This window comes from Prunus persica, chromosome G6 (assembly GCF_000346465.2).
Source record: "Prunus persica cultivar Lovell chromosome G6, Prunus_persica_NCBIv2, whole genome shotgun sequence".
Classification (NCBI taxonomy): Eukaryota; Viridiplantae; Streptophyta; class Magnoliopsida; order Rosales; family Rosaceae; genus Prunus; species Prunus persica.
In genome coordinates, this window is record NC_034014.1 from 17382264 (window position 1) to 17408621 (window position 26358).

The following is a 26358-nucleotide window of genomic DNA, read 5'->3' on the forward strand; positions in this document are numbered from 1 at the left end:
TCTGATCTTCAGATTTCCCTGAGAAGCGAACTTTCCTTCGACAGCGAGTGGAGGCCAGGCTTGCATCTCTTTTGATGGAAAGCAAGGAGTATTCAGAAGCACTAAGTGTCCTATCAGGCTTGATCAAGGAAGTGAGAAGGCTAGTTGACAAGCTTCTTCTTGTGGACATATATTTGATGCGAGTAAGCTCAATTTCTCTTTGAGAAAGACATCCAAATTATTGTCTTTGAGACGTGAGAGACAGTGTCTCTGAGAGAGGAAGAACTTGGAACCCTAAATGTAAACCGAAAATGAATGAAAGCGACAAATTTATAGAATAAATTTTTAAAACCAACGGCGGTCCTTACAAAAAAACCGCCGTTTAAATTGTAAAATCAACGTCGGTATGACCGACGTATATTACAGAAATCCACGTCGGTACATTAATAAAAACGATGTGTTAAATAATCTACCATGACGCGAGTTATTACTTATGTACTTTAATTTTTGAGTTTACTACGACGGTAACTACAACACTACTGTCGTATTTATTTACCACGTCCGAAGTTAAATGTACCGTCGTATTTTGTAATTTATACGTCGTAGTTATATGTAACCGCCATATTATTTTTTTGAAATGGTTTTATATGTAAGCAACTTTTCGTCTACCTGACTTACACATGCACTGTTTCCAAACCCGATTAAAACTTTCAATCTCCCAGAGAAAACTTTTTGTCTTTTTTCCTTGTCAGAGCACTGTCAGAGTATCTCATCGTCTTCCTCTCGTCTTCTTCGTCGTCTCTGAACTTAAACATCGTCTTCCTCTTGCTTTCATTGCACGCAAAAGGTAAGCTTTCATTTTCACTATTTTGGTTGCTGTTTTGCATGCTCATACGTTTTTTGTTTGAAAATTTTTTTTACCTTTTTTCTGGCCAAAATCATTTTACTTCTTTCCAAGTTCGATAAAATATACAGACAAAGAGGGAAAGTTTCCAACTTTGAAGACAACTACCTCAACTAAATAAGACGACGGTAGCTTCTTATTTACATGGTTAAATATGTAGACCACGACGGTTCGTCAGTCGTTCTAGCGTCGTCTGAAAATTGATAAAGTTGTTTTTAAAATTATAGTCTTTTTTTTATTTGCTTGTTTAATTGCAGGTTTGATTTCTCTGAACAATGGTTTTTGTTTTTCCCTAATTTGATAAAATATAAAGAAAAAGAAAGTAGGGTTGGTATCTAATATAGACGACAGTATCTTATTGTTTTACGTCGTGTGAATGTTAATACCACGACGTCATATTAAAATACCGTCGTCTATATAAGATTCCAAAACTTTCTTTCTTGACCTTGTATTTTATCAAATTAGAAGACAAAAACCATGGTTCAGAAAAATCAAATCTGCAATCAAACATTCACAGAGAAAGAAAGAAGGGTTTTGGATCCTTATATAGACGACGGTATATTACTATTGACGTCGTGTGAACATCAATACCACGACGTTATATAAATATTTCGTCGTTTATAGTTAATTATCACGTCGTCCAGTAAATATCGACGTAATAAGTTATTATTACGTCTTATTTTATATTATTTCGTCGTTGTTTAATTACCTTGGTTTTAAACATTTATTACGTCTGAGATTATTTCATTGCGTCGTTTAAAATCATATCATACGTCGTATTTTATTAATAACCGTCGTTTGTGTTCTTAATCTTTTCCTGAAATATTTTCACTTGCAGTTTTGTCTGTAAAAATAGTTTCTCAAGACCAAAGTAAGGACTCTGGCTCCAAGAAAAATGGAGGTAAGGAGCTTGGAATGGTAACTCCTCAAGAGAAGTCTTCGAAGAAGATGAAGTTTGCTTCATCATCTGCTGAGACAGAACCAACCAGCACGACAACAATCTCTGATGATTCAAAGTCTGGTCGAGGTATGAGCACAATGCCTCGTGTTGTGAAGAGAAAACTTCAGAAACTCAGGCCAATTGTTGAGTACAATAAAAGCGGGAAAGGAATTGGCCAAGCACATAGTGAGATGCAGTCCTACATTGGTGTGTTGGCACGCTCCAGAGTTCCACTTGTGGACATGAAATGGGCTCAAATCCCCAAGGATATAAAGGAGCAGATTTGGAAAGCAGTTGACATTGCTTTTGTGGTAGGTCAAGGGGGCAAGAACTCTGTGTTAGCTTCTGCTGCCAAGAAATGGAAGGATTTCAAGTCTACACTAACGAGGCATTATATCCTTCCATACACCAATGACAGGGAGAGATAAAGCCAACCCCCTGAAACATATAAATTCATAGAGAAAGCACAATGGGATGCCTTTGTAGCTTCAAGGTTATCCAAAGATTTTGAGTCTGTGCATTCTCAACATGCACAGATTAGGGAGAAACTTGAGTACAATCATCGATTGTCTCGAAAAGGATATGCTGGTTTGGAGGATCAATTGGAGGAAACCATGCCTGGGGTAGAAATTGATCGATCTACCTTATGGAAGAGAGCTAGATAGGACAAACATGGTAACATCCCGGATCCAAAGGTGGCAGAGAAAGAAAAATTAATTGTAAGCCTACTCACTCTGTTTTAAATTTTTATTAAACTGTAAATAATTCTGGAAGAGAGCTAGATAGGACAAACATGGTAACATCCCGGATCCAAAGGTGGCAGAGAAAGAAAAATTAATTGTAAGCCTACTCACTCTGTTTTAAATTTTTATTAAACTGTAAATAATTCTTATTACGTCTTATGTTATATTTTGTGTCGTGTGAATGATATTACTACGTTGAAATGTTTTAAACAAGGTCGTTAAAGGTGTGAATATTGAATCATCCCTCTGTTATCTGTAAATAAAGCATAAGACGTCGGTGGTTTATTCATTTCGTCGTTTTAAAAAACTAACCACGTCGGTATAACTACCATCGTGATAAATTATAATAACGTCGATTTATATGTTATTGCGTCGTCTGAAATTATATAATACGTCGTTTGTATATAAATAACCGTCGTGTGTTTTTTGTTCTTACTTTTTTATATATCTTTGTTTTAGGATGAATTGCAAAAATAAGTCTCGGAAGGCAAAGTCACTGTATCTGACAGCAATGATGTGCTGACCATGGCTTTGGGCCCCGAGCATCCAGGCAGAGTCAGAGGGGTAGGTGCTGGGATTTCCCCAAGGCAATATTTCAATTTACCCAAACCACAGAGGATGAACTTTGACGACCGTTTAAAGGACAGTTTAAGAGTTCTCCTTCAAGAAGAGAATAAAAAGATGGAAGCTAAGGCAAGGGAAGAGGCTTTAAGGATGGACGCTAGAACCAAACAATTGGTAGAGGCTGAGAGGGAGCATTTCCTGAGTCAGCTTTCCCAATTAATTCCCAATTTTGATCCAAGCATGCTTAAACCAAGAATTAGCCAAAGTCCCAAAAATCCAATGTCTGACAAAGCAAGCTGCTCTGGAGGTGATGTGAGATCCCTACATTTTGAGGATGATATTGCCAAAAATGGGAAACATCAGGAAGAAAAGGTAACATATCTGAACTTTGAATTCTCTGTTTTTTTAAAAACTATTAGACGTCGTTATTATTAATAAAACCGTCGTTTGAAATACATACCACGACGATTTTAAAAATAAACCGTCGTTTGTATTTCAATACCACGTCGTATTTAGTTTCCTTGTTTTACACGCCATTAAACGTCGTTATTTTTAAAACTTTGTGGTTTTTAGACGACGGTGTTAGTCATTCCCGACGTAATAGATGAAGAGAAAAAAGAAGAAAAACAAGATGAAAAGGAGAAAGAAGATGAAGAAAAGCATGACGACCAGGTATGTTCACATAACTTTGCCTTTTTTATTTGTGTTTCAAAATTTCAGACGTCGATATTTTTCTTTAAACCGTCGTTTGTTTACAACTTAGACGGCGGAATTTTTTTCTAAGACGTAATAAATTATTCACCACGAAGATTTTTTCACCGTCGTTTAAATTCTTTTCAGACGACGTTTTATTCCTTAAACCGTCGTTTTTATTGAATTACCACATCATTTTTTTTATTTCTTTAAACAGGTTATTAAAGTTGTTGATTATTCAAATATGGAGGCGCCATCTTCTTTAAAATCCCTTTGTCGTTATGTGGAAACGACACTCGTGCCTCAGGATAAGACCCTGAACTTTACAATTGATAAGGAGGTGTTTGGTCTAGAACGCGATACCTTCCTCCTGCCTGAAGATATTACACAATTTGCAGGCATGGAAGAAATAGGAGCTACTGTCATTGCTGTATATATGAGGTTTGTCATTCTAAAATAATACGTCGTTGGTTTATTTATTGCGTCGTCTTAACTAACTAACCACGTCGTTAGTATGTACCGTCGTGATAAATATATTATAACGTCGTTGTCTATTTCAGTACGTCGTGTGAAATTTTATAATACGTCGTTTTGTTATACATAACCGTCGTGTGTTTTTTTGTGCTGACTTGTTTATATTATTTTATATATTTAGGTACTTACACGATCTTTTGAAACAAGCAAATATGTGCAGCATGGTTGGCTTTATCGACCCTGCTACAGTTAGTGCCAACTCTTGGACAATAGCTGACAGATCACGACTGGTAGCAGCTCGACTTCAGAGGACTAATGGTGAACAGATTTTCATGATGCCTTACAATCCAGGGTTAGTCTCCTTAACAGGATTTTGTTTTTATGATTTTCAATAAATGACAGCGTATAAACTAACCACGTCGGTGTTTTATTTTATTGAGTCGTTTGAAACTACTAACCACGTCGGTTGTTATTTATCGTCGTGATAAATATATAATGTCGTCGATTGCTACTTTATTTCGTCATGTGAAATAGTATAATACGTCGTTTTTGTAAATAACCGTCGTTTTTATATTAATTTTGTGCAGCCGTCATTGGATCTTGCTGATTGTGAGAGCAAAGAGGGAAACCGTCTATTTTCTGGATCCTCTGCCCGGAAATCGTGTGGTCGATGAAAAGGCCAAAAATATCGTGAACAGTGCTATAAAAATATATAATTCTCACATAGCCAGATCAGGCCGTAAAGCAGTAATTTGAAAAACTCTGTCAGGCACACCAAAGCAACCCAGCAGTGTCGAATGCGGGTATTATGTGATGCGCTTCATGAGGGACATCATCATGGATCCTTCCTTGGCGTTTGAGAAGAAGGTAAGAAGAAATTACCTTCATACATTTTACGTCGTTTTTTGTATTATCAACGACGTCGTTGAATAGATATACTACGTCGGTTATGAAAAATATCGTCGTCTGTGATTGAATTTCTTTTTATTTATAAACCCTAATAGTCATTGTTTATGTAGTATGCCAAGGGAAAACAGGAAGCGCCATACCCCCAAGAAGCAATTGATGAAGTCCAGAATGAATGGGCAGAGTTTGTTTGCCTTCACCTGGAATAGGAGAATTATTGAACACTTGATATTTATGTATAATGTACAAATTTTTGTCTATAATATATAATGTAAAAATTTGTTGAGGTTTTCTTAAATTAAAAAAAAAACAAACATACAAATTGCGTAACCGACGTGTAATACTTTTCCAACGACCTAATAAAGTCAAAAACCGTCGTTTTTTGTTGTTTCGTTTTACACAAATCCGACGTAAAAGGATATTTAGACGACGTTCTTTGAACAATTGAGTCGTTTATGGTTTACAACGTCTTCAATTTCTTAAGGGTTCAGGGTAGTACTTTGTAACGAAAGCAGTTAAGTCGTGGAATATATATTTTACGTCGGATAGTTAAATATCCGCCATGGTTTCTCATTTAAACGACGTCATTTCACTACTACAAAAAAGCAAAAAGACGACGGTAAATCACCGTCATGTATTGGGTTTTTCAATGGTCGTGGAATCCACCGTCATCTTTTCCCTCATAAACCACGACGCTAAATAACTGTCGTTGTTAAAATATACAACGTCATCAACAAATACAAAACGACGTCTTTGTACTGCAAAAAGATCTAAAAAAAGCAATCGAGGATGATAATAGACGACCAACTCTCTAAAAAAACCGTCGTTAAAAAGGAAAAATATGACACAGAACAAGGCCGCAAGATAGACATACAACGACGAAAATACAAATACGACGACGTTAAATATAATTTTCACGACAATAAAAAATATGACGTATTTAAATACATTAGAAGACGACGTTATTGATACCTACTACGTCGCATATATAAAAACAACCGTCGTAAAATTAATTTTCCACTTCGATTTTTCGATAAAAGATGACGTGGAAATAGTTGTCAGTGTCATTATTTACGACGTATATGTTTATAGAGTAGACGTTGAAAAACTAAACAACGTCGGTTACAAATATATGAGAGTCGTATTACAAAATTTATACGTCCTATTTTCAGAAACAAACAACGACGATAAATATTAGACGTTGTTAAATAAAACAACGTCGGAAAAAAATAAAAACAGACGTGTTTAGTCTGCTAAAGTTCTAGAAAATAGTCGAGGATGAGAATAGACGACCAACTCAAAAAAATCACCGTCGTTAAAAAGGAAAAATATGACACATATTAAAAGAACAAGGCCGCAAGATATACATACAACGACGACAATTAAAATACTACGCCGTTAAATATAATTTACACGACAAGAAAAAATATGACGTCTTTAAATACATGAGAAGACGACGTTATTGAAATCTACTACGTCTCTTATTTACAAAAAACCGTCGTGAAATAAATTTTCCACTTCGATTTTTTTTAAAAATATGACGTGGAAATAGTTGTCAGTGTCATTATTTACGACGTATACATTTATATAGTCGACGTTGTATTTATATGTATTCATTACTCACGACGCACTTAATAATATAGACGACGTTGAACTTCTAAACAACGTCGGTTCCAAATAAATGAGAGCCGTATTACAGAACATATAGACGGCGTAGATTATGATGAGAGCCGTATTACAAATAACGTCGTTTAATTGTTATTAGACGGCGGTTATAATGAATTTCCGTCGGAATTCATTTCGTTCCTCTTCGTTTATAAAAGAACTTGCGACGTGGAAAATGTATGATGACGTCGTATTTTTTAACGTTCAGATTATATATCTCGTTTTTTAGACGTCGGTATTATGGGATTGGAGTCGTGTTATTCTGAATTACATGGCGGTTCTTAATCCTTCACGGACGTGATATCCTGAATAATTGCTTCACAATAGCGTCGTGGTTCTTCATTGTTACGTTGCTTTAAGACGTCGGTAAATATGCTGAATAACTGATTCACAATAACGTCGTGTTTTATTTGAACGTAGAAAGTGAAGAAATCGCATTACAATATATTACAAAATTAATGTCATACACTGCCAATTACATAAGCATCATTCAATCCATATATCTTCACACCCATCTCGAATATTTTGACCGCCTAACTCACCTACCAGTTCATCAAATGTGTCAACATTTGGCATCCCTCTAGTAAATGGCTCACACTCAATTATCACATCACCTAAGACTTCATCACCAATAACATCATTATATTCTCTATTAGGCATTGATAACACTACCGACCAACCACGATGCATCGGGTCGTCAACAAAAAATATTTGTTTGACTTGAGAAGCCAAAACAAATTGGTCATTCCTATGTCCAATTTTACTCAAATCTACAAGGGTAAATCCAAGTTCGTCGACTACAAGACCAGAACTATCTATCCAATCACACCTAAAGACTGGGATTGTAAACTTTTGGTAGTCAAGGTCCCAAATTTCTTGAATGACACCATAGAAACCCATATTTGAGAGAATTGGGTTTTTATCCTTGGCACTAGCAACTTGCATGGTATGTGCAAGTAAATAAACTCCACTATTTTGAGTTGTCCGCACATCATCTTGTGCCTTGATATTGAATTTAATACCTTTAATAAGATAGCTCCTATATAATGGCACTGACATATTTGGACCAGCTGCTAGCCACCTTAAATTTTCTGATACGCCATGATTGTCTTCCTCAAGTTCACTTTGAACCTGCAAATTAATCATATCTTAATTCAATCTAACATATAAATAAGAAGAAAATTAAAAGAGAAATATGTTATTCAACAACATATACCTTGAAGCGTAGCCATTGAATGAAAGTGCTATTGTGCTTATCCTGCAGCCACTTTGTTCTCTTTCTAAATTTTGGATAAGCAGTCTTGATGTGAATCATATGTTGCCTACATGACACGAAAAATTCAAGCATTACGGTCCTAAATATAGAAGATAAACATAAGAAATAATTTAAAATGGAAACTTAAAGAATAAAGCTCATACGTACTCGATATAAGGTAGGACTTCCTCCGTATTCTCCAAGACATATAGATGTGCTTGATTCAACAGGTCCTGATCAACTACGCTCACTGTGCAACCTGATAATGGCTTTGAAAGTCCCATCTTTTGGCTTGAAGGCACTCCAACTGTACTAACATCAGATAAATGCTGAGTACAACACTCTACCGCTTCTTCAGCTATATACCGCTCAGCAATTATATAATTTTAAAAATTAAGTTTATAAAAGGGTTTATGGTTTTACAGCCTAATATATACCCTAGACTACCGAAAAATTATACTTTAAAAATAAACCCCAATAAATAACAACCCTAATCTCTAAACCCTAAACCATAAAACTAGAAGTGATTTTATGACTCATCAAAACAATTTTGTTTTGGATGTTCATTTTAAATTTTTGTTATTCAAAATGAACTTTTTCAAGGTTTAGGGGGAAGAAAATATATCAATGACTTCATAGGAGTTGACTTTGCATTTTTCTGATTTATTTTAAATTTATTTTGAATATTTTGATATAAAAATAATAAAATATTCTTATCACAACAACAAACCACGTCGGTGTTAATAAATTGTAGACGTTGTAAATTGTAATAGACGTCTAAGTTGTTAAAATGACGTCGTTTAAATGAGAAACGATGGCGGATATTTAACTATCCGACGTAAAATATATATTCCTCGACTTAACCGCTGTCGTTAGAAAGTACTACCCTGAACCCTTAAGAAATTGAAGACGTTGTAAACCATAAACGACTCCATTGTTCAAAGAACGTCGTCTAAATATCCTTTTACGTCGGATTTGTTTAAAACGAAACCACAAAAAACGACGGCTTTTGACTTTATTACGTCGTTGGAAAATTATTACACGTCGGTAACGCATTTTGTATGTTTGTTTTTGTTTTTACTTTAAGAAAACCTCAACAAATTTTTACATTATATATTATAGACAAAATTTGTACATTATACATAAATATCAAGTGTTCAATAATTCCCCTATTCCAGTTGAAGGCAAACAAACTCTGCCCATTCATTCCGGACTTCATCAATTGCTTCTTGGGGGTATGGCTCTTCCTGTTTTCCCTTCGCATACTGCATAAAAACAATGACTATTAGGGTTTATAAATAAAAGGAAATTCAATCACAGACGACCATAACCGACGTAGTATATCTATTCAACGACGGTAATTTTACATGACCGTCGTTGATAATACAAAAAACGACGTAAAATGTTTGAAGGTTATTTCTTCTTACCTTCTTCTCAAACCCCAAGGAAGGATCCATGATGATGTCCTTCATGAAGCGCATCACGTAATACCCGCATTCGACATTGATGGGTTGCTTTGGTGTGCCTGACAGAGTTTTCCAAATGACTGCCTTACGGCTTGATCTGGCTATGTGGGAATTATAAATTTTTATGGCACTGTTCACGATGTTTTTGGCCTCTTCATCGACCACACGATTTCCTGGCAGAGGATCCAGAAAATAGACTGTTTCCCTCTTTGCTCTTACAATCAGCAAGATCCAATGACGGCTGCACAAAATTAATATAAAAACGACGGTTATTTACAAAAAACGACGTATTATAATATTTCACACGACGAAATAAAGTAGCAATCGACGACATTATATATTTATCACGACGATAAATAACTACCGACGTGGTTAGTCGTTTCAAACGACTCAATAAAATAAAACACCGACGTGGTTAGTTTATACGCTGTCATTTATTGAAAATCATAAAAATAAAATCCTGTTAAGGAGACTAACCCTGGATTGTAAGGCATCAGGAAAATCTGTTCACCGTCAGTCTTCTGAAGTCGTGATGCTACCATTCGTGATCTGTCAGCTATTGTGCCAGAGCTGGCACTAACTGTAGCAGGGTCGATAAAGCCAACCATTGTGCACATATTTGCTTGTTTTAAAACATCGTGTAAGTACCTAAATATATAAAATAATATAAACAAGTCAGCGCAAAAAAAACACATGACGGTTATGTATAACAAAACGACGTATTATAAGGTTTCACACGACGTACTGAAATAGACAACGACGTTATAATAAATTTATCACGACGGTACATATTAACGACGTGGTTAGTTAGTTAAGACGACGCAATAAATAAACCAACGACGTATTATTTTAGAATGACAAACCTCATATATACAGCAATGATTGTAGCTCCTATTTCCTCCATGCCTGCAAATTGTGTAATATCTTCAGGCAGGAGGAAGGTATCGCGCTCTAGACCAAAGACCTCCTTATCAATTGTAAAGTGCAGGGTCTTATCCTGAGGCACGAGTGTCGTTTCCACATAACGACAAAGGATTTGTAAAGAAGATGGCGCCTCCATATTTGAATAATCAACAACTTTATTAACCTGTTTAAAGAAATAAAAAAAATGACGTGGTAATTCAATAAAAACGACGGTTTAAGGAATAAAACGTCGTCTGAAAACAATTTAAACGACGGTGAAAAAACCGTCGTGGTGAATTATTTATTACGTCTTAGAAAACAATTCCGCCGTCTAAGTTGTAAACAAACGACGGTTTAAAGAAAAATATCGACGTCTGGAATTTTGAAAAACAAATAAAAAAGGCAAAGTTATGTGAACATACCTGGTCGTCATCTTCTTTCTGCTTTTCATCTTGTTTTTCTTCTTTATTCTCTTCATCTATGACGTCGGGAATGATTAACTCCGTCGTCTAAAAACCACAAAGTTTTAAAAATAACGACGTTTAATGGCGTGTAAAACAAGTAAACTAAATACGACGTGGTATTGAAATACAAACGACAGTTTACTTTTAAAATCGTCGTGGTATGTATTTCAAACGACGGTTTTATTAATAATAACGACGTCTAATGGTTTTTAAAAAAACAGAGAATTCAAAGTTCAGATATGTTACCTTTTCTTCCTGATGTTTTCCATTTTTGGCAGTATCATCCTCAAAATGCTGGGATCTCACATCACCTCCAGAGCAGCTTGCTTTGTCAGACATTGGATTTTTGGGACTTTGGCTAATTCTGGGTTTAAGCATGCTTGGATCAAAATTGGGAATCAATTGGGAAAGCTGACTCAGGAAATGCTCCCTCTCAGCCTCTACCAATTGTTTCGTTCTAGCCTCCATCCTTAAAGCCTCTTCCCTTGCCTTAGCCTCCATCTTTCTAGTCTCTTCTTGAAGGAGAACTCTTAAACTGTCCTTCAAACGGTCGTCAAAGCTCACTCTCTGTGGTTTGGGTAAATTGAAATATTGCTTTGGTGAGATCCCAGCACCTACTCCTCTGACTCTGCCTGGATGCTCGGGGCCCAAAGCCATGGTCAGCACATCATTGCTGCCAGAGACGGTGACTTTGCCTTCCGAGACTTGTTTTTGCAAATCATCCTGAAACAAAGATATATAAAAAAGTAAGAACAAAAACACACGACGGTTATTTATATACAAACGACGTATTATATAATTTCACACGACGCAATAACATATAAATCGACGTTATTATAATTTATCACGACGGTAGCTATACCGACGTGGTTAGTTTTTTAAAACGACGAACTTAATAAACCACCGACGTCTTATGTAACAGAGGGATGATTCAATATTCAAACCTTTAACGACGTTGTTTAAAACATTTCGACGTAGTAATTTACTACAGACGACGCGAAATTGAACCACCGACATCTTATGCTATAATTACAGAAAACAGAGTTGTGATTCCTATTTAGACCTTTAACGACGTGTTTTAAAAAATGTCGACGTGGTAATATCATTCACACGACGCAAAATATAACATAAGACGTAATAAGAATTATTCACAGTTTAATAAAAATTTAAAACAGAGTGAGTAGGCTTACAATTAATTTTGCTTTCTCTGCCACCTTTGGATCAGGGATGTTACCATGTTTGTCCTGTCTAGCTCTCTTCCATAAGGTAGATCGATCAATTTCTACCCCAGGCATGGTTTCCTCTAATTGATCCTCCAAACCAGCATATCCTTTTCGAGACAATCGATGATTGTACTCGAGTTTCTCCCTAATCTGTGCATGTTGAGAATGCACAGACTCAAAATCTTTGGATAACCTTGAAGCTACAAAGGCATCCCATTGTGCTTTCTCTATGAATTTACATGTTTCAGGGGGTTGGCTTAATCTCTCCCTGTCATTGGTGTATGGAAGGATATAATGCCTCGTTAGTGTAGACTTGAAATCCTTCCATTTCTTGGCAGCAGAAGCTAAGACAGAGTTCTTGCCCCCTTGACCTACTACAAAAGCAATGTCAACTGCTTCCCAAATCTGCTCCTTTATATCCTTGGGGATTTGAGCCCATTTCAAGTCCACAAGTGGGACTCTGGAGCGTGCCAACACACCAATATAGGACTGCATCTCACTGTGTGCTTGGCCAATTCCTTTCCCCCTTTTATTGTACTCAACAATTGGCCTCAGTTTCTGAAGTTTTCTCTTCACAACACGAGGCATTGTGCTCATACCTCGACCAGCCTTTGAATCATCAGAGATTGTTGTCGCGCTGGTTGGTTCTGTATCAGCAGATGATGAAGCAAACTTCATCTTCTTCGAAGACTTCATTATCTTCGAACACTTCTCTTGAGGAGGTACTTGCTCCTTACCTCCATTTTTGTTGGAGCCAGAATCCTTACTTTGGTCTTGGTGAGAAACCATTTTTACAGACAAAACTGCAAGTGAAAATATTTCAAGAAAAGATTAAGAACACAAACGACGGTTATTAATAAAAGACGACGTATGATATGATTTTAAACGACGCAATGAAATAATATCAGACGTAATAAATGTTTAAAACCAAGGTAATTAAACAACGACGAAATAATTAACTACAAACGACGTAATAATAAACTATAAACGACGGAATATTTATATAACGTCGTGGTATTGATGTTCACACGACGTCAGTAGTAATATACCGTCGTCTATATAAGGATCCAAAACCCTTCTTTCTTTCTCTGTGAATGTTTGATTGCAGATTTGATTTTTCTGAACCATGGTTTTTGTTTTCTAATTTGATAAAATACAAGGCCAAGAAAGAAATTTTTGGAATCTTATATAGACGACGGTATTTTAATATGACGTCGTGGTATTAACATTCACACGACGTAAAACAATAAGATACTGTCGTCTATATTAGATACCAACCCTAATTTCTTTTTCTTTATATTTTATCAAATTAGGGAAAAACAAAAACCATTGTTCAGAGAAATCAAACCTGCAATTAAACAAGCAAATAAAAAAAAGACTATAATTTTAAAAACAACTTTGTCAATTTTCAGACGACGCTAGAACGACTGACAAACCGTCGTGGTCTACATATTTAACCACGTAAATAAGAAGCTACCGTCGTCTTATTTAGTTGAGGTAGTTGTCTTCAAAGTTGGAAACTTTCCCTCTTTGTCTGTATATTTTTTCGAACTTGGAAAGAAGTAAAATGATTTTGGCCAGAAAAAAGGTAAAAAGATTTTTCAAACAAAAAACGTATGAGCATGCAAAACAGCAACCAAAATAGTGAAAATGAAAGCTTACCTTTTGCGTGCAATGAAAGCAAGAGGAAGACGATCGATGTTTAAGTTCAGAGACGACGAAGAAGACGAGAGGAAGACGATGAGATACTCTGAAAGTGCTCTGACAAGGAAAAAAGTCTAAAAGTTTTCTCTGGGAGATTGAAATTTTTAATCGGGTTTGGAAACAGTGCATGTGTAAGTCAGGTACACGAAAAGTTGCTTACATATAAAACCATTTCAAAAAATAATACGGCGGTTACATATAACTACGACGTATAAATTACAAAATACGACAGTACGTTTAACTTCGGACGTGGTAAATAAGTACGACAGTAGTGTTGTAGGTACCGTCGTAGTAAACTCAAAAATTAAAGTACATAAGTAATAACTCGCGTCATGGTAGATCATTTAACACGTCGGTTTTATTAATGTACCGACGTGGATTTATGTAATATACGTCGGTAATAACGACGTTGATTTTGTAATTTAATCGGCGGTTTTTTTGTAAGGACCGCCGTTGGTTTTAAAAATTTATTCTATAAATTTGTCGCTTTCATTCATTTTCGGTTTACATTTAGGGTTCCAAGTTCTTCCTCTCTCAGAGACACTGTCTCTCACATCTCAAAGACAGTAATTTGGATGTCTTTCTCAAAGAGAAATTGAGCTTACTCGCATCAAATCTATGTCCACAAGAAGAAGCTTGTCAACTAGCCTTCTCACTTCCTTGATCAAGCCTGATAGGACATTTAGTGCTTCTGAATACTCCTTGCTTTCCATCAAAAGAGATGCAAGCCTGGCCTCCACTCGCTGTCGAAGGAAAGTTCGCTTCTCAGGGAAATCTGAAGATCAGATGTGCCTGATCCTCTGCTTGATTTTCTTGGCTAAGAAGATCCGTCAGATTTGTGATAGCCTCTTCCTTTATCCGTAGAGCTTCAGAAGAAGAAGATGGGTTTCAAGAATGCGATAAAGAATAGAAATGGCTTCATGAATACGATAAAGCATAAGCAATCGAATCAGTGCTTTGAACTATACTCTGAACTATACAAGTCAATGCTTTGAACTATACAAGTCCTGCAGAAAGATAAAGGACCAAACTGTTAAAGAAACTGAAACTATTAAAGAAACCATAAACTAACACGACGCAATATTTGTTTTGCGACATGGAATCTTTTCATTTAACGTCGTTAGGTTTAATATAACCGACGTGGATTTGAATTGTTAAAATTATGAATAGAAATTTTTTTCCCGTGACCTTTCAGTTTATTTTTCATTACAGTGCGTTATAAATAGAGTTTTTTTTCCGGAGGAAATTTAAAATGAAGGAAATTAATGTTCTGGATTATGTAAAGTTTCTTTTTTGGATGACAGATTTCAATTCTTGTCATTAAGTAGATCTACCGACGTAGGATAAGAAAATAAAGGAAAAAATTGTTAACAAAAATTCTTATTAAGACGACGGTTTAAATTAAAGGTACGACGTATAAAATTAATAAATACGACGTTAAATTTTATAGTACGATTTAAAGATAACGTCGTAGAACTATACGAGAATGACGCCGATATATTTATATTTTCCGTCGTTGTACATTAATTTAATACGGCGACATTTTGTATTTTAAAGCCGTGGATTTGTTTGTAATTATACGGCGTCTTATACGAAAATTTAGTCGTGTTATTTTATGAGTAAAAACGGCGGCTTTTATTGAAATCGTCGTCTTTACTTTCTACGTTGGTCGATTCATAACTTCTGCCGTTCTTTGTTGGCTTTGATTTTACACTGCGGAAAATCTGTTTCAAATAGACGTCGATTTTTTAATTAGGTACGTCGTTGTTTTTGAACAGCCATTTGAATCTCCATTTTTAGTTGTCTAAGGTGGTATTACACGACGGTGTTTTTAAAACCGTCGTCTTTTTAAAAACCACGACGGTTTTCACTTTGACCGTCGTTGTTTTCTGGTCGTCTTTTTCACTTTTTGTAGTAGTGCTAATTAACTTTTGTTTTACCTTCTTGTTCTGGGAAATTGTGGGGCTTGCTATTTTTAATTTTGAATTATTTTTTATGGGTTTACATTATGTGGTTTTTGGTTTTTCATCAATAGAGAGTTTAGTTTTTCATGCATGATAGCACTTGCCACGGTTAAGAAACGTATGAAAGAGAGATGGCAACGATTGCAGACATCTTAACCATGGTCTGAGTACTTTCCACCAGTGTTCATCCATTCACAAAAATCAAAATGCCTTTCTGACTTACATAAACCACACTATCCGATGACTTATGTTCTTGCATCTTAACACTATCCTTGGCTTTGAGGTTTTGTCTTATAATTTCAAAGATGTTGTATTAGGATTCTAGGACAGTGTGTGTGGCACATTTGGTTTGTTTTGAATAGATATGAGTTAATTGTGAATCGTGTTATTATTGGGTATAAGTTTGGTAGTAGAAGTGATGTCCTTGACATAGAGATGTCGAAAGGATCGGGCTGGTCTGGCTTGCCACGAGTATGATCCGCTTAAATAAGGTCTGGCACAACACGGTCCGTATCTTTGGGCCATGTTGGGACAAGAGAATTAGGCCCAATAGGTTGGGCCGAGCCGGCCCGTTTAAAGCACATTTATTAAATTATATTTGTTTTAGAGAAAAATAATACATAATATTATTAAATTTATATCTTAAATTCAAGTTTATTTCAAAAGTCGATTGAAGTGGCAGGAATCGAAGGCCAAAAAACAGACAAACGTCCATCGATTAAAATCGTTCCAAAACTGAAAAATTTCTCCTAAATATCACAACTAGTAGCTAGAACACATCGAAAGGATAGAAAAGCATACCAAATTCGCAAAAATTGGTCTTTGAAATCACCCGAACGAGCTTCCGAAAAATCTGTGAAAAACCGGCCTGTTTTTACGGTTTCCGGCAATATCCGCTACAGATCGAGGCTGCAGAGGGCTAGGGCTAGAAGAAGAAGAGGTGGCGGTTCTATCGTGACCGGTCTCGTGGCTTGTAGTTGAGTGTGGCAGCGACTGGGACAAAGAAAACCAATTGGCAGCAATAGGGGGGGTTTGGTCGTGCGACAGGAGAGAAAGAGAGAGAGAGAGAGAGAGAGAGAGATTCTGGTTTTAAAAAATTCCATTTCAAAAAAATTACGATTTTGCCACTAGACTATTTTTTATCATATTTTATTTCATTACAATTTTGATTTGAGCCCACTACGTGTCTACTGACTCATCTCGAAGTGCTCTACGCAACGGTACAATTGAAATCCCCAAATTCCTTCCCGAACAAAAAGTCAACTTTTAACCCAATAAAATATTCCCGAGGTAAATTCGTCTTTTACTTGAATAAATTAATAATTAAATATTAATTTAGGATTTGGTTATTACACAAGATAATATCTTAAATTCAAGTTTATTTCTTTTCTCTAATAATATGTATTATAATTTAATGTTTTCTTTATATATAAAATAATGAATTTATTTTTCAAGTTTCAGTTTTTAAAATTCAAACAATAATAATGTAGTCATTTTCTATTTAAATGTACTTTAAAAGAAAGTTATTGCCCACTTTATTCAAAAAATAATAAATCTTTTTATTATATACAATAATTTTAAAAAAAATTTAAATGAAGTTGTAAAAAAAATTACAAAAAAAAAAAATGCAATACATAAGTTAAATTTGGCGTGGGCCCATCTCGGCCCGTTTAGTAGCCTGACATGAACACAACCAGAGTCCATATGGGCTTGGGCAGTAAACTCGGGCCAGAATTGATGATTTTGATAAATGTATAAGTCCGGCACGAGCACAGCCCAAGTTCATATGGGCTTGGGCCGTAAACTCGGACTGAAATTGATGATTTTCATAAATAAACAAATCCGACACGACCCGTTTATTAAATAAATTGACTCTAAACAGGCTAAGCCGGGCCATTTTGACACCTTGACATATATTATTATGTATAATGCACTTACATAGAATGGAGGGAAAGATAATAAATAAATAAATAAATAAGAAGATTAAAAATGTATATTAAAAAAAAGAAGCACCACTTGCTACTAACAAATAATCATGCGAAAAATGTATATTAGGAAAATACTGGAAGTTAATCTAAACCAAATGCTCCTAACAAATAAACACCACTTACTTTGCATGTGCGATAAACATTTTTTTTAATCATGCGCGTTACATGTGTCTTTTAAAGTTTTTATTTTTTTCTTTTCTTTTCAATTGTATTTTTTTTACTATTGTATGTCTGAAGAGACTTAAAGTGCTGCTAAATGAATTCTAAAATTAATTGAGTACACCCTATTATAAAAGTATATATTGAATTACTGATTTACCCTAATATAAAATGACCAAAGGATATATGGAATTATGAAACAAATATAATTTTAATAAGTACACCCTACTAACCATATTCAACCCTAATCAAGAGATTACTCGGTACCCATCTTTGTGATCCGCGAGTCAGAATGGCTTGGAGCAGATGAAGCCTTCCTTCTTTCTTCTCAGAACTATTTCTTAGCAATTTAGATTAGACAACTTAAAAAGCAGCGACACATCTACTAGACAACTTTTAGAAGGGTACTTTTGACTTGGCTGTTGTCAATGTTGACTAGTTCTGCATATTGATTGGAGAGCTTCTTACTGTTTCTTGATGTGAGTAAATAACATCAAGGTTTCAATCTATTCTGTACACTTTAGAATCCAATTAATCTATTTGAATTGTGGCCAATTTTTCCCCACAGCATTTGCACAAGCTATCAGCTCCAATAGTTGTATGCAACACATACCATTTTCCTTTTCCCAACCAGCCCTGCCCATGCCAACCCCCACCTCCATTCTCAATTGCCTCCCTTATCAATCTTGGATCCCATTTTATTTTTCCAACTATTGCAGCTTCTTTGCTATGAAATCAGTTCATAATTAAATTGGCAGTAGACGGTGAGACCCTCTTTACACTCGTTCTTAAGTCTGAGCAGCATATAATACACCTTGTCACCTTGACGACTCCCACACTCACTCGTAAGAGGGCCTCTAGTTTAGGCTCTTCTGGATAGACACCATGCTCCAACATGTGTTTCTCAACAGCAAATATTTTATCAATATCTCCACTATGGTAAAAATAATGCTACAAGTATTAGGATATACCAGGGATATTTTTAGTAGTTCTATAGGGTGTACTTAGTTAATTTTATATTTTAATTAAAATATTAAGGTGTACTTAGATCATAAGGTATACTCAGTTAATTTTAGAGTTCGTTTAGCAGCACTCTATTGAAAAACATCTCAAATAATTGGAAAAGGACAAATAAAATTTTATAAGATGCGAGTAGCGTGCGCGTAATTAAACAAAGTTTGTGCTAGTATTCTTTTAACGACAAATGGCTTTAGATTTTCAATACTGAGATACAATATTGACCAATTCAACTAAATTCTTTTCCCGACGACCAAATTGAATTTTAGTATAAAATTCAAAGATAAAAAGGTTTTGAATTGTTAAAACATTAATATATATATATATATATATAATATTCTTGTTGTAACTTTTGGTTAACAAAAAAGTTTGTGTTGAAAGTTATGTTTATTTCTTTTTCAATAATCAAAATTATGATAGTCATCCACACGCACATTGTCTAGTATAATATTTGTCACAATAGTTAATCCTATAAGACACAAAACTAGGGGTGGCTGCAGTGTGCTACAAATTGCAATCCACCCGAATTGAAGTCTCCGCCGCCGTAGTTGTGAGAAATAATGAGTTAATTAGGAGAATTTACATAAACCAGAACATATATACATAAATGAGTTTTTTTTCCCCTATCTTTGCACATCTCCAACAAAACCAACTAAATTTTAGACCCTAGTTTTAAGGCGCCGCTCATTTCATGTAGATCTATGAACTCTAGAGAGAAATGTATGAAACTAAAATTAGAAAAAGAAAACAATTTGAGAAAATTTGACACCATGCATGAAACTAAAATTGGATAGCTTATTGCAAAAGCGGCTTGCATGCCTCATGTGTACCAACTAAAATTAGAAGAATTAGTTAACTCTTTCCCAATGCCATTTACAAATGAGAGGCACCGCCAAAATGGCTTTTGCAAACCCATTTACGTACCTAACTCTATTGCGGCCATCCCTTTTTTAAACTCTTTCTTTGAACCCAAGAAACCTCCACATTCCCTCCTCATTCATAACCCTAAGCGCCTCCGGCTAAATTCCTATCACACTAGCAACCATTGTTTTGGCTCTCTTCTCAACAGCCCGCCATATCTGAACCGGCTCAGAAAATGGCTCGAGCCGTGTTTCTTGTATGCCTCCTCTCCATAGTAATGTCGGTGCCGACGAGCCTTGCACAAGGTTTAGGTGTCAACTGGGGTTCCATGGGGTCTCACTCTTTGCCTCCGAAAAATGTCGTTCAGATGCTTAAGGAAAACGGGATCAAAAAAGTGAAGCTTTTCGACGCTGAGCCTGATACCATGGATGCCTTGGCCGGGTCGGGTATTCAGGTCATGGTTGGAATCCCCAATGAGAAGTTGGCAAAACTTGCTGATAGCTACAAAGAGGCTCAAGAATGGGTGAAACAAAATGTAACCAGCTATCTTCGTGATGGGGGCGTCAATATCAGGTTTGCATTTTTGCTTCTGGGGTTTTAATAACATTTTGATAGAACCAAAAAGAAAGTTGATTTTGTTATTTTTTTCTATAGAATTTACGGGTAGAACTTGTTTCTTTGCCAAACCAGCAAGAGAATGGTGACTAAAGAGGATGCTAACTCAAAAATATTTACACTTTTACCATTATGCTAGAGCCACCAAATGGTCTATCATTAAATGCATCAACACCTAGAGGCGAAGCAGACATGGGTTTAGCCAAGTTAGCTAGAGTGGCTTCCTATTCTGCACCTGAGTTTGAATCCCCCTCCCCGTAGTTCAGATTAGTTTAAAGCAGAATATCGCTTGTATCAAAAAATCTTGAGGCTCAAAAGTATATGTTTAAGGGAATATGTAATTATAATTCAATCAAATTAATTACTTGATATGCTCATTATAGTTGTTGTATTGTGTTGTGACTTAACTTTACAGGTATGTGGCTGTTGGGAACGAGCCGTACTTAACAAGTTACAATGGTACTTATGTAAAAACTACTTACCCGGCACTGAAAAACATTCAAAAGGCCCTTGATGAAGCTGGCTCTGGAGGCAAAATCAAAGCCACAGTGCCCTTCAATGCTGATGTCTACGAATCTCCTTCAAACAAACCCTCAGACGGGCGTTTCCGAAAGGACATCAAGAACAACATTGTGGAGATTCTCCGCATACTTAATGACAATAGGACCCCATTTGTTGTTAACATCTACCCCTTCCTCAGTCTCTACCAGAGCTCTGATTTCCCCAAAGAATTCGCTTTCTTTGAAGGCGGTAGCGAGCCAGTTAAGGACAACAACATCGACTACAAAAATGTCTTTGATGCAAATTGTGACACGCTGATTTCTGCACTCAAAAAGGTTGGATTTGGCAACTTGGATATCATAATTGGGGAAGTAGGATGGCCTACTGATGGTGACAAAAATGCCAATGGGAAAATGGCAAAGAAGTTCTACGATGGCCTCCTCAAGAAACTGGCAACCGAAGATGGTACCCCTCTAAGGAAAAAGAAATTGGAAGTGTACCTCTTTGGTCTCTTTGATGAGAACCAGAAAAGCATTGCCCCGGGTGACTTTGAACGTCACTGGGGCATCTTTCGCTACGATGGAAAGCCTAAGTTCCCGATGGACCTCAGCGGAAAAGGGCAAGGGAACAATTTGCTTAAAGGAGTGCAAGGAGTGCAGTACTTGGACCAGCAGTGGTGCATGCTGAAGAGCGACGTTAGAAACTTGAGCAACACGCAACCGGAAGTCAGCTACGCTTGCTCCATGTCGGATTGCACAAGCTTGGGGGTTGGAAGGTCGTGCGACTTGGATCAACATGGAAATGTCTCTTATGCTTTCAATATGTACTTTCAAAATAAAGACCAAGATGTTAGGGCATGCGATTTCAATGGGATGGCTAACATTGTCAAACAAAATGCCTCAAGGGGAGATTGCCTGTTCCCGATCCAAATTTTAAATGCCGGAGTGAGGCCAGAATTGAGCATCTTTGCAGGACTATTCTTGATCCTGTTGAGCTTCTTCACCTTAATGTAAGAGAACTAGTACAACTACATATACTTATATGTAATTTATATCCGCCTGTGTGTCAATTGGTTTTTTTTTTTAAAAAAAAAAAAATTAAGAAAGATAACATGGGTAGTTGTGTTGTATTGCATAAAAATAGGACCTATTATCTATTTTTTTTTTTAATTTTAATTTTTTTTAATGTGAAAAGTTATAAAACTTACCATATTATTCTCATTTGATTAGTAATTTCAATTTTTTTTTTTTAGTACAAGCGATAGTCTAAACTAAAATGAGGGATTTCACACACACACACACACACACACACTCTACTATGATGCCATGTAATTCGAACTTGAGACCCCTAATCTGCAAGTTAAGGTCATTTCCCACTGGCCTAGACCCCATTAACTAATAATTTCAATTCTTAATGCCCAAAGTACAAGAACATTCTTAATTTCCCTAGTTTTTTTCATAGAGCATTTTTATAATTTATTAATTTATGCAAAATATTAATGCAAGTCCCTTATCAACTCACTTGATCCTTAATGATAATTCTGATTAATTAATAAGGTTAAAATATAATGGTCTGTTTTATTTTACATACAAGAATTTCTCCCATCTTTCTTCTTCGCGACTCTCTTAACTTATAGACGAACCACCTAAATTTTAGACCCTAGTTTTAAGGGTCACTAACACCAACTAATTTCCAAGAGCTTCGACTGCTAGGAATGTGTACGACTCAGAAATGAATTAGAAAAAGATAAGAATGTGAGAAAAAAAGTTGACCCCTAATTGTATGCATGTATCAACTAAAATTGCGTACGTACGTTCAACGCTTCCTTTGGTATGTTGAAATAAGAGGCCTTCTCCCCAACCCATCTTCTTAATTGACTCCATTGCAGAAAAGAAAAGACCAAGAGAATACCATTGTCAAACTCTTAATTTCTTCAAATCCAAGCAATCTCCCAATTCTCTGATTCATAAGCCTAGCCTAACTAAATATATAGCACGTCCAACAACTGTTGTTTAAGGTGTCTTCTAAGCAACTCATCGCCATATCCATCGATCCATCGAGACATGTTTCCGGCATGGGTCTTTTTCATAATGTTGGCGGCGTTAACGGACCTTGTACGAGGCCTAGGTGTCAACTGGGGGCAAATGTCGTCACACCCTTTGCCTCCCACCAACGTTGTTAAGATGCTCAAGGTCAATGGCATCATGAAGGTGAAGCTTTTTGACGCTGATCCTAAGACCATGAAAGCCTTGGCCGGGTCTGGTTTGGATGTCATGGTTGGAATTCCCAATGAAAAATTGGACAAACTTTCTCATGATTACGAACTTGCCCAAAAATGGGTGAAAGAAAATGTCACTGAATATCTTTATAAAGGGGGCGTTAGTATCAGGTTTGCGAATATTTTTTTCTAGTGAATATTTTCTGTTTAAAGACATGTAGTTCAAAAGAAAAAAATTATGGTTTTGTTATATATGGTAATTTTTTTTATTTTTTTTTTTAAAGACTCATAGGGAGATATTGGTGTCTTACATAAAAACAAATTGCGAAAGAATTGGCGGGACTTGATAATTTTGATTAAAGACAGAAATTTCAAAATGAAAGAAAACACGAAAAGGTAGCTAGCATGCTATTCTGCATCTCTTTAATTTTTCAAAATGAAACTGACTTTATCTTTTCTTGTTCAATTTATGGGTGTGTGTTTTGAACTTGTACAGCTCTGTGGCTGTTGGGAACGAGCCATTCTTATCAAGTTACAATGGCAGTTATGTTAAGACTCTTTTCCCATCAGTGAAAAACATTCAAAGGGCCCTAGATGAGGCAGGCGTTGGAGGAAAAATCAAATGCGTAGTGCCCTTCAATGCCGATGTTTACGAATCCCCTTCGAACAAACCGTCGGACGGGCGTTTCCGAAAAAACATTATGAAAGAGATGATGGAGATACTACACTTCCTTCGTGCCAAGAAGGCCCCATTTGTTGTGAACATCTACCCCTTCCTTAGTCTCTACCAAAGCAGTGGTTTTCCCCAAGAATTCGCTTTCTTCGACAACGGTAGCCCGATTAGAGATAAGGGTGCTCAATACAGCAATGTGTTTGATGCAAATTATGACACACTTCTTTGGGCGCTTAAAAAGGTAGGTTTTGCTAACTTGGACATTGTAATTGGGGAAGTAGGATGGCCTACCGATGGCAACGGTTATTGCAATAACAGATTGGCTAAGAAGTTTTATGATGGCCTCCTAAAGAAACTAGCAAGCAAAGAGGGAACCCCTCTGAGGAAAGGCTACTTGGAAGTGTACCTATTCGGGCTTTTTGACGAGGATCAGAAAAGTATTGCTCCAGGGGACTTTGAGCGGCACTGGGGCATTTTTCGATATGATGGCAAGCCTAAGTTCCCCATGGACCTTGCCGGCCAAAAGTCGGGACACCAGATGCTAAAAGGTGTTGAGGGAGTGAAGTACTTGGAAAGGCAATGGTGTGTGTTGAATAGTGATGTGAGGAACTTGAGCAATGCTCAAGTGGAACTCAACTATGCTTGCTCAATGGCGGATTGCACAAGTTTGGGGAAGCAGAGGTCTTGTGACTTGGAACTGCATGATAGAATCTCTTATGCCTTCAATGAGTTCTACCAAAATAGAGACCAAGATGTAAGGGCATGTGATTTTAGTGGGATGGGGACTAAGGTCACACAAGATCCCTCAACAGGAGATTGCATATTCCCGGTGCAGGTTGCTTTAAGTGCCGGAGAGAGGCGGCATGGCTTGAGTTATGCCTTGAGTGTCTTTGCACCACTATTTTTCATCATGAGCTTCTTCACACTGTTGTAAGACAGTGTGTATAGCTTATGGAATTCATTCTTGTGGGGTTTTTCTTCTTCTTTATTTTGAGGACCTATATGTATTTTTAATCATTTATGTTAGTCTCTCATTAATTTTACCTTTAGATCATGTCGTTTTTACCTATCCTATTTTGTGAGGAGATTAGGAGATTTACCATTTTGAAGTTTTCCTTTTAACCTTTTGCACAACCTGATGGACATTTTTTATTTTTTAGTCATTCGTTAGGGAGGAGAGGGAGAATTATATTGGGTTGCTTCAATATTGTCTTATACATCGAATTCGGATGCACTACTTGAAGGGAGGGGGAGAGTTTGACCCACTTTTCCACTGTGGTACCACCCCATATACCATGGATAAATTAGTTGACAATTATGAATCTGATTGATTTGTGAAAGTCTTATATCACGGCAATAATTTTTTTCCTTTATAATGCATATATTGCGTAAAAGAGAGTTCTCGTTGCGTGACTCTGCCACTAAAGGGTGTTGCTTTTTTTTTTTTTTTAGTCAATAAGGGTGTTGCTTAAGAGACTGAAAACTACGTCAAGTATTCTATGATCTATCATGCATATTGGGTTAGGATGGCTGGTTCAGGCTACACGGTTTGGAGGTCTGGTTTGTGGGGGTTAGGGTGGCTATTACTTTTATAGTTTAGACTATTATTTTTATTTAATAAAATAAATAAAATAAAACAGATTCTTTATTTAAAATGAAACGCACACTACCAAGGTATCATAGGAGACGTTTATTGAAGAGACAATTTATTTTTTTTTTTTTAAAAACCACAAATTTTCCTCAAAGCACTTCTCTATTTTTACTGCCCTTTCTCTCTTTACTAGGAATCATGTAACATATCACCAAGTTTTTTCGTTTTTGTTCATTTCAAAAATCTTGAGCATCATCCAATTTGACCATTCATCACAAACTCACTAAGAGTTTATGAGCTTACACGCCAAGTTTGTGCCGCCGAGACGTATTCCTTTCTCGGTCATTCTCATTCTCACTTCCATTCTCAACGTCCCTCTCAATTCCATCTTCACTTTCATTTCCACTTCCATTCTCTTCTTTTTTCTCTATACTCTAGCGTACAAAAAAAAATTAAAATTAAAAACTAAAATTGAAATAGTTTATCAAATGGGCCCTTAATTAAGCAATTCCATAGGTCGTTAAAGATATCACCAAAGGGGTCTAGCCCAATGAAAAATAGTCTTAACTTGTAGAATAGTGGTCTCAGATTCGAATCCCTATGGCACTTTAGCAGTGTGTGTGTGTGAAATCTCATTCCCCTTATAATTTAGACTGTCGCTTGAATTCAAAAAATACTAAAGATACTGTTAATGGTGCAAGAATCAAAACAGAGTATGTCTTTGAAAGGTAAGAAAAATGAAAAACAAGTAATCAGAGCAATCAAGTGGATCCAATATATCCGAGAGACCATTGTGCTGGAATTAGAGTGAACCAATGAGCTTAAGAACCAGAGAAATGCAGTTTTCGTCACCTCAACTGATTTCGAGCGATAATATTGGGTTTCGTT

The 26358-nt window shown here is 36.2% G+C and overlaps 2 protein-coding genes across 2 annotated transcripts; both read left to right on the plus strand.

The window, feature by feature from the left end:
- Window positions 20108–22041, plus strand: LOC18774621 (glucan endo-1,3-beta-glucosidase 8). Its single transcript, XM_007207514.2, has 2 exons — window positions 20108–20445; window positions 20903–22041. Exons 1-2 carry the CDS (start codon window positions 20108–20110, stop codon window positions 21999–22001), a joined length of 1437 nt encoding a protein of 478 aa, XP_007207576.2. The 3' UTR covers window positions 22002–22041.
- On the plus strand, window positions 23052–25847 carry LOC18774465 (glucan endo-1,3-beta-glucosidase 8). Its single transcript, XM_020565793.1, has 2 exons — window positions 23052–23377; window positions 23703–25847. Exons 1-2 carry the CDS (start codon window positions 23052–23054, stop codon window positions 24811–24813), a joined length of 1437 nt encoding a protein of 478 aa, XP_020421382.1. The 3' UTR covers window positions 24814–25847.